The 9,508-nt window shown below is 53.5% G+C and overlaps 1 protein-coding gene and 1 long non-coding RNA gene across 2 annotated transcripts; one reads left to right on the top strand and one right to left on the bottom strand.

Annotated features, from left to right (window-relative positions):
- Positions 1 to 1,913: 1,913 nt before the first annotated feature.
- Positions 1,914 to 5,273, bottom strand: LOC120665411. The gene is made up of 2 exons (XR_005671158.1): positions 4,757 to 5,273; positions 1,914 to 4,679 (listed from the first exon to the last, which is right to left on the bottom strand). It is a non-coding gene; the product is annotated as an uncharacterized LOC120665411 (long non-coding RNA).
- Positions 5,274 to 6,966: 1,693 nt separating this feature from the next.
- LOC120665408 (putative clathrin assembly protein At1g03050) lies at positions 6,967 to 9,227 on the top strand. Its single transcript, XM_039944973.1, has 2 exons — positions 6,967 to 7,868; positions 7,946 to 9,227. The coding sequence occupies exons 1-2, from the start codon at positions 7,136 to 7,138 to the stop codon at positions 9,052 to 9,054; spliced, it is 1,842 nt and encodes a 613-aa protein (XP_039800907.1). The 5' UTR covers positions 6,967 to 7,135; the 3' UTR covers positions 9,055 to 9,227.
- The last annotated feature ends 281 nt before the right edge of the window (positions 9,228 to 9,508 follow it).

The following is a 9,508-nucleotide window of genomic DNA, read 5'->3' as shown; positions in this document are numbered from 1 at the left end:
GGGAAAGCTCATTGGTATCGGTTGGAAAGACCAACCGGTACCAAAAGGGCTGCCACCTTGCGTCAGCGTGGCAGCCTCTGTGGTACCGGTTGGTCTTTCCAACCGGTACCAATGGAGGCCTAAGGCACCGGTTGTTAAACCCGGTGTCCTAGACCGAGGCCATTGATCTCGGTTTGGGGGTACCGGTTGCAAAACCGGTGCCTAAGCACCTCTTCAACCGGTTCTGAAGGCTCGTTTTCTAGTAGTGAAAAAAGATTTTTAGAGACGGGTAAAAACACATTTTTAGAGGTGGGTGTTATACTCGCTCCTAATTTCGCTGCTAAAAATGCTATTTTTAGGTGTGGGTAATATGTCCGCCCCTAAAAATAGTTTTTAGAGGCGGGTCACACCATGACCCGTTGCTACAAATCGGGTCATGGCGTGACCCGCCCCTAGAAGTCGATTTTTAGGGGCAGGTCATGCCAACCAGCCACCACCACAATCCATGTAGTGTCGAGGTACGATTTTTTGGATGAAATATACACACTTGCATCATCTGAAATTCAAACTGCCGACCTCAAACCTCACGGGCTCCTTCCTTACCACCACACCACACATCCACTTGTGAGTCAAAGGGGCATGCTATTTTTTTATATTAACTCTGAAGTTGATTTGTAGGGGCCAATAATGCCATCACCCACCCCTAATAATAATTTTTTAGGGCCGGGTGAGGCCCCCACCCGCCCCTACAAATATTTTCCCAATTTCTTCTAAAATATCGTTCAATTCATTAAAAATAGCAAAATATTTTTATAAAATGTGAAATTTTTACCAGAAACTTATTGCGACAAGTATAATTTAGGAAAAATACCAAAATCTAGTTTGAGTGACCATATTAGTTCAAGGTGTGAAAACCACAATGAATAGCTCCCACACTAACTTATCTTATACAACTCAAGGCTCACTTTGTAGTTTCCACACTAGTAATCACTTTATACTATGAATGTGCTTTTAATATTTTTCTAATTCTACATATCACAATAGGCTTATGATAAAAATTTCACTTTTTTGACGTATTTTGTATTTTCAGGGGCGCGTCGGTTGCTATAGTAACTCCGCTCCATTTATAGCAACGGATCCCTACAGAAAAAACGAGGCATTCCTACAAATCGTTTTTGTAGTAGTGAGAGTGTGTGCATTTTTTTCGGGGGGGGGGGGGGGGGGGGTATTAGAGTTAGATTTACAAAAGATAGGGAAGGATAAGATGTTAGCCCCCTAACAACTCATCTGTTACTATCTGCCCTCTTATAGATTGTTTCCTAGCTTTACTCTGACTGTGTGCATGCACTTTTTCTTTAGGTAGCAACGGGGGCGCAGATCGTCCACGTGAACTCAATCGGGCAGTACCAATGTGTGTTATAACTTATAAGCCGGTGCAAAGAGGAGAGAGAAAAGAAAATAAAGGTGCAATACATTGGAGAGGAGATGCTAGCCTAGCACCTGTTGCTTATTCTAGTCGGTACTAGCGATATAAAACATTTTGTCTTCTCTCTCATCCAGTCACCCCTCTTCTGACAATCCATACACTGAATGTCCATCCATTCATACAAATTTTATATGGTGTGGAATCCATCTTAGTGTGTGCTAAGAAATTTGTACACACGAGAATTTTTTTTCTAGCAAAGCACCTATTGAGGTGTCACATTTTTGCATCTTGGCTAAGCTTATACATTATATTGGAGCTGCCCAAAGGGCAAAGCCCAAGTAGTTTTACAACGCTGGTACAGCGCGTCGGAGTTACAGCGGAGGGACTGTGTGCACATCTCACTGTTGGATTTCGCTGTTTTAATTAGTTTGGCAGAGAGAATGAATGTAACAGGTTGTAGAGCATGGCGATTGGCGATCGAGTAGAATGGTGGAAGAAGCCGGCAGGGTTGGTAGACACATACACCTTGTGTATGCTATGCATGTGAGATTCTGTTACGGTCCTAGACCTCCAAATCACAATAGCAAGAGTATGAATACAAATTGGGGAAGAATCAGAATGAATCTAGACTACAGGTAACAAAGATTTGAGAGGGATAGCAAGAAGCTATAGGAGCAGGTTCTTGGACAGAGGAAGAACATGTTGGGTCTGTTCTTGTTCGATGCCCTCACGGGTCCTCGTCCTTGCCCTTTTGTAGTTTCACCTCTTTTCCATAGCCTGGCCCACCTTGCAGCCGCCCTGGAGAGGCCTGTCCGTGACATTCCCCACCACTTGAAATGCGGCTTGCCCTCAAGCCGCAACCACCGGGCTCCCATTGAAATTTGAAGTAGTGCTTCGTCTTTGGCTTAGCGATCTTGACATGATTCAGTGAACAATTTGCTCCAGTGGAGATGACCACCTCCACTGATCCTTGACAACTCCCAAGAGACCTTACCATCTCCATCATTGAGTGGTTGCACCATTGCCAATGAACGGAGCTATTGCTGCTTAAATTCATTGTCTTGCACTGTAGCTTCACAGCAATCAGGTTAATAAGATATATATCATGATGCCAGTCCATAGCCACAAAGATGATCAACCACTTGCAGGCAGAGGTTGCACAAAACTGAAGATCACTAGTATCTTCTTGGCGTTGTCATGGCTCTGGAACCTCACGTTGTACAGGTTGCCTCCAAACCGATGTGAAGTAATTCAAGGAGTCACGCTTTACACCACCTGGATCCCAAGGAAGCATAATTTGATATGCACACTGCACAATTTGGGGCATTTCTACACTGAACTGAATCCTGCACAGTTTTGTGAGAATTATTGCACTGCTGAACTGAAAAGAAACCCATATGGATCCACTCCTCAAAAGCAATTGCGATGTCTTGCACATGGAAAACTTCTTTTCTGCACGAAATGGTGTTATCAACCTCATTCCGACCATGAAGGAAACAATTGCAAGCATTACTCAACTTTGTGTGGATCAATACGCTCTCAACTTGTCTGAATGCCTACTAAGACCACATGCAACTGCATTGTCATTCAGCAGTACATTTTTCAGCTATATGTTATATCTCGCTTCAATGAATTATAAGTCTGTGCAATCAACTTGCTGATCTTCAGTGAAATCCCAGATGTTGCTTCTCAATTGCAGTTCATCAATAGCCTTTTCTGCAGCATTAAAATGCTGAACTACTATTCTGATTTGAGGTGATGGCCATAAAAACAACAATTGTAGTGCATCACTCAAGACAGAGTCTGTTGTTTGTAGTGCCAAGACATGGAGTGAATGTATTTCCCAGGCTGGTTGTTGCCACATTCCAATAGCTTACGGGCTCCAGTTCTATTACAACTCCATAATAGCTCAACCATTGTGCTCCCTGCAGCCTTTCTGCCTCCTAAAACACCTCTTTTCCCTGATGGCAGCTTGTCGAGCATCAAATAATTTCCTTGCACTCTAACATTTCCAGGACTGAAACCATTACTATCCCATTGAGATAGTTGCTCATACTGCTGATCTAACCGAAACCCACCAATTGTGTAGCTAAGCATAAGAATCTCTCTGATTCCATCAGTTAGCAACTTCATCTTGCACTTACTGACCGAGTAATAAAACGTTATTGGCAACAACTTTTCCAACTGCATAACCAATGTATGACAATTGAAGGATGGCCAAGGTAATGGTCTAAGCAAGGTGTTATTGTCCCTCTAAAGATGTGGCCATAGCAGCGATGAAATCAGAGTAGTAAAATCACAAGCATGCCTAATGTCAACCAAATCACCCTTGGAGCTAGCACCAGCTAGACACAATGACCATGGGGGTTTTAGCACAATGTCAATTTTCTTAGGATTCCAAATAGATGGTCCTGGTCCCACGACTAAAGTAGTAGGCAATAGATTCAGAGCCATGGTTCTCCCAAACACCTTTTCTGCATCAGGAACAACACCAATTGTGTATTCAGCAATGGTGTTGGTAATGTACCTGATTGCTGGCTTGCTCTCGAGTGTGCAAGCCATGTGAACGTGAAGTGGGCAAACATCTGAGCATAAAGCCGTTGCGGGCGAGACGGTGGGGGCCCTCTTATTCTACACCCAGAGCAACTAGTGCTGGTGAAGCCTGGACATGGGTGGGCGCTGATGCTATTGGTGCGGTCAGCCCAAAGGTCAGAGCAGCAACGAGTGCTTTCGGCGCTGTGGTTGGAGCCGAGGATGCTACAAGCTTCCATTTGAGGTGCTTGAGCCGCTTCACTGACCCCTTGTTGATGTGGTGGTTTCGGATGCGCAGAAAGCCCCGCAACATGTAATCATTCGTCGTTGTTGTGTTCTGAGGCACCTTGGAGGAATGAAGGGTGGACATCACAGTGCCGAGGTTGTGGTCTGCAGAGTCAAGAAAACCTCCCATGAACACCATCTGCTGAGGTGCCATTTCATCAAACACTTTTTGGGCGCTAGGGGCCGAGTTGGGTAGCTTGCTGGAAACCCTCAAGGTGGATGCATCACAGGTAGCAAAAGAGTCGGTGCCCATGTCGTCCTTGTCCGAAGCCATCGGCGAAGGCGAGTTGGTGCAGACAATGTTGGTCGTCGTGGCGGCCGCGGTTGTAGGCGAAGAAGCCGACGCGCCGGTGGCGGCGACCTGCGCCGAGGTCGGAGTGGAGGGCGCCGATGCGGCGACCTGAGCCCAGGTCGGAGCGGAGGGCGTCGATGCCGTGCTTGAGGATGGGGCTACTCCCTGGAGAGAGGAGGTTGGTGCAGCAGGTGGAGTTGGGAACACCGGTGAAGATGACGAAATCGAGGACGCCGACAAACCATGCCGTAGACGCGACGGTCTTGGGGGTGGTACCCATCCTTGCATGTGCCTCCTCCATCTTCCGTAGCAAGCAATCCATCCTCTTCGAGAGGGCGTCAATGGAGGCAGACTCCGGGCGCGGCGGTGGGAGCAGGTAGAGCAATCCATCCTCTCATATTCAGCAGTGCTTGGATCTAATTTGGGGAAAAATTTTGGTGGATTCCCAAGAACAAGGCTCTGGTTACCAATTGTTACGATCCTAGACCTCCAAATCACAATAGCAAGAGTATGAATATAAATTGGGAAAGAATCAGAATGAATCTAAACTAGATGTAACAGAGATTTGAGAGGGATAGCAAGAAGCTATAGGAGCAGGTTCTTGGACAGAGGAAGAAGATGACTGGTCTGTTCTTATTCGATTCCCTCACGGGTCCTCGTCCTTGCCCTTTTGTAGTTTCACCTCTTTTCCATAGCCTGGCCCACCTGGCAGCCGCCCTGGAGAGGGCCTGTCCGTGACAAATTCTACAAGATAGGAACTGTACCGTATGTAAGAGATGTAAGAAGTTTAGATCGTCGAGAAAGCATTAGGTTGAACTTCTTTATCTGTAAGGTTGTAGCTATCGATGGATATCGACTGCCGGAAAGAGTAGGAGGATGTAACCTATTCTAAGTAGGGGTGGTAATGGGCCATGGCCTTAATGGCCTCTTCACAGCCTAATAAAGCCCTTAAAATTTTTAGTTCAAAAATACATATGTTTAGAGCCCGATCCTTTTAGAGCCCGATCCTTAAATTTTCTAGTTCAAAATGTTAGACCCTTTACCACCCCTAATTCTAAGACATACAATGCATTGCATTGTAGTCAATGCCCATTAGTCCACTTCTATTTTTTCTAAAAAAAACTAAAGGGGTATACACCTCACTAGCTTATGGGGCAATGGAAAATACACGGTTTATCAACGACTACTATAGATGTCCAAAAGGCCCGAGGCACGATAGCCCGGCCCAAGACCCGATGGTTACCGTGGCCGGGCCGGCCCAGCCCAGTACGGCGTGCCGTACTTGGGCCGCCGGTGCAGCACGGCCCGACCCGATATTTAGAATTGGCCTGTTGACTGCCCGATCCAAACTTCTCGTTTTCTCTCCTTCCCTTATCCTTTCCGTGATTCCGTCGCATCCCCATCCTTTCCATCGCATCCCACTCCCAGATCCCTTCCGCCGCCGTCGATGGCTCGGCGGCTCGGCCTCTGCTCCTCACCGGCCCCGCCCCGCCCTCCCCTCCAAGCTTTTCGGCCACAGGCGCGCCGCGACGGCAGTAGCGACGGCCAGCAGGCGCTGCGCGGCGGGGGCGGGCGGCGGCCAGGCAAGCAGGCGCGGCGGGCGGTGGCGAGAGGGTGCGGCGGCACAACAGGCTCTGGCGGCCGGCAGCAAGCGGGCACGGAAGAGCGGCCGGCAGCGGGCGTGGAGGAGCGGCGGGCGCAGGCAACCGGCAGCGGGCGCGGAGACGCGGCAGGCGTAGGCGGCCGGCGGAGGTCGCCAGGTCGCGGCGGCGGCAATTGGCGCGGCCCGGTGCAGGCAGGGGCCGGTGGGCGCGGCGGCGTCAGCGAGCTCGGTGCAGGCGGCGGCCCGATGCCGGCGAGGGCTGGTGAGCGCGAGTGCGCGACGGCGGCGACAGGCGCGGCCGCCTAGAGCGAGCGGGCGGCGGAAAGCACGGGCACAACGAAGGCCCCGTGCTTTTTGGGCCAGCCCGGCTCAAAATGGGCCCGTGGGCTCGTGTTTGGGCCGAGGATGAAGCCCGTGGGCTGGCCCGGCACGGCCTGCTAAGATATCGGGTCTAGCCAGGCACGGCACGGCACGGCTAAGGCCGGGCCAGAGCGGGCCTGGGCCCGGGGCGGGCCAGGTGGCCCGAATGGACATCTATACCCCTCACGTGCCGCCCAAACCAAATGCGAAGAATGGCCAAGAAAATTAAAAAGGCTAGAAGACTAGATCATGTTATTGACCTTTTTCAGCACTAAAATTCGAAATGGAATTGAGCCCACATAAAAAGCCCACTAATTAATTTGTCTTGGATTCCCTTTGTCCAGTGCTGACTGCTGAGGAACAAAGATTAAAAAAAAAAGAAATGGCAAGAGGAGTCGTCAGTCAACCATTCATCCTGGCCCGTTGCCCCGCTGTGACGTGCCAACCCATAAGGTCTGTCTCTACGGCTCCTCCCTCGGGCTCGGGCGTCCTGGGTTGCCATCCGCTTTCCTCGCGCGCGCACTGCCAATCTGCCACCCCCCGCGGCGCGCTCCGCCTCAAACGCCAGCACCGCACGTCCCCCCCTCCCCTCCATTCGCCCGTACGACCCGACCAAGCGCGCGAGAATCCTTGGCGAGCGATCAATCGAGGCAAAGCCATGGCGCCGAGCAAGCTGCGCCAGGCGCTGGGCGCGGTGAAGGACCAGACGAGCATCGGCCTCGCCAAGGTCGGCAGCGGCGGCACCGTGGAGGCGGACCTGGACGTGGCCATCGTCAGGGCCACCAGCCACAGCGAGTCGTTCCCGGCCGACGAGCGCCACATCCGGGAGATCCTCGCGCTCACCTGCCTCTCCCGCGTGTACGTCGGCAACTGCGTGTCCACGCTGTCGCGCCGCCTCGGCCGGACCCGGAGCTGGGCCGTCGCGCTCAAGACGCTGGTCATCGTGCACCGCGTCCTAGCCGACGGGGACCCGGCGTTCGAGCAGGAGGTCTTCTACGCCACGCGGCGCGGGACGCGGATGCTCAACATGTTCGACTTCTGCGACCGCTCCCGCGCCGACGCCTGGGACTTCTCCGCCTTCGTCCGCACCTACGCCGCCTACCTCGACGACCGCCTCGAGTACCGGATGCAGGGCAGGCACGGCGCCGCCGCCCCGCGGGGGCCCAGGTCGCTCCGCGAGGAGATGTACGCGTCCCCCGGGAACCGCTACGCCTGCGACCTCACCTACAACGGGAAGCCGGACGACGCGGCGGACGCCGAGGGCGCGGACAGGGCGCTGGCGCTCGTCACCAGGGACCCGCCGGCGAGCGAGATGACGGTGGATCAGCTGCTCATCAAGGCTAACCAGCTGCACCACCTCCTCGACCGGTTCATCGCTTGCCGCCCCGTAGGTGAGTGTACCATGCATGTCGACAGTGGCGCCGTCCGTGCGTTGGCATTTCGCTCACCGTCGAGGGACTCGTCGCAGGCGCGGCGAGGACGAACCGGGTGGTGGCGGTGTCGCTCTACCCGCTGGTGAAGGAGAGCGTGCAGCTCTACTGCGAGCTCACGGAGGTGATGGCCGCGCTCATCGAGCAGTTCGCGGAGATGGAGACCGCCGACTGCGAGCGCGTACACGCCCTCTTCTGCAGCCTCGCCAAGCAGACAGAGGAGCTCGAGGCGTTCTACTCATGGTGCAAGGACGCCTGCGTGTGCCGCCAGTCCGACGTCCCGGAGGTCGAGGTCGTCACGCAGAAGAAGCTGGAGCTCATGGACGAGTTCATCCGCGACAGGCACGCCGCGGCGTCGCAGCAGGGGCTCCCGCCGCCGTCGCCAGAGCCGGCGGCAAGCCCAGAGCCGGTCCTCGTCGAAGAGCAGCCGACCAAGGCCCTTCCGGCGCCCGAGGAGCCGCCGACCGAGGCGCATGAGGAGGACACGGCGCAAGCCGAGCCAGAGGCGCTGCTCGTCGTGTCCGACCCGGTCGACGGGGAGGCCGACTTCCTGAACCTGAAGGCGGACGCCATGCCCGCCGAGGAGCACGGGCAGCAGCTGGCGCTGGCGCTGTTCGACGGCAACCCGGCCGGCGCGGCGCCGAAAGCCGACGCGTTCGACCACTCGGCGGCGGACTGGGAGACCGCGCTGGTCCAGTCGGCGAGCGCGCTGGCGCACCAGCGCGCCGAGCTCGGGGGCGGCCTCAACATGATGGTGCTGGACGGGATGTACAGCCACGCCACGGCCAACGCGGCGGTGGCCAGCGCGCAGACGTTCTCCGGCAGCGCGAGCAGCGTGGCGGTGCGGCCACCGGGAGCGCCGATGCTGGCGTTGCCGGCGCCTCCTGGAGCCGTCGGCGCAGCGGCCGGCGCGGACCCTTTCGCGGCGTCGGCGCTGGTGCCGCCGCCGACGTACGTTCAGATGTCCGACATGCATACGAAGCAGCAGCTTCTGACGCAGGAGCAGATAGTGTGGCAGCAATACGGAAAGAATGGCATGCAAGGGCAGGGGGCCTTGGCAATGCTGGAGCAGCGGCCGCAACAGCAGCAGCAGCAGATCCTGCCTCATGGAGGTTACAATTACCCAGGGTATCATAGGACCTGTTAGACCATCCAGTAGTACTCACTTCCATTGTTCTGTTTACGATGTTGCAAATGTCGAAGCAATCGCGAAAATCGTTAGAACTTCGATTCTTATCACTAATTTCGAAATAGAAGAATCACAGTGCAGTGTTGGAGGCTGTCTCTTCTCTTCTGTTCAACAAAGATGATATGCACGAAGCAGCAGCTTCTGACGCAGGAGCGATAGTGTGGCAGCAGTACGGCAAGAATTGCATGCAAGGGCAAAGGGCCTTGGAGCAGCACCAGATCCTGCCTAATGGAGGCTACAACTATCCAGGGTATAAGACTATCCAGTTGTACTCGCTTCCATTGTTCTCTTTTACGATGTTGTTTAAGCAATCAAGAAAATAGTTAGAATCAGAAAAGTTATCAGACACTAGTTCGGAACAGTTAAGGAATCAAATAGCGTAGTCGCCCATCTGGAAGAATGCCTCCACTTG

The sequence above is a fragment of the Panicum virgatum genome, chromosome 3N (assembly GCF_016808335.1).
Source record: "Panicum virgatum strain AP13 chromosome 3N, P.virgatum_v5, whole genome shotgun sequence".
In the NCBI taxonomy this organism is placed as follows: Eukaryota; Viridiplantae; Streptophyta; class Magnoliopsida; order Poales; family Poaceae; genus Panicum; species Panicum virgatum.
This window is presented reverse-complemented; position numbering and strand designations above follow the sequence as displayed.

Excerpts from the sequence above, each read along its gene's own strand:
- LOC120665408 (XM_039944973.1), top strand. The coding sequence starts at position 7,136 with ATGGCGCCGAGCAAGCTGCGCCAGGCGCTGGGCGCGGTGAAGGACCAG. Across the intron at positions 7,869-7,945 it reads CATCGCTTGCCGCCCCGTAG|GCGCGGCGAGGACGAACCGG; the intron begins GTGAGTGTACCA and ends GACTCGTCGCAG.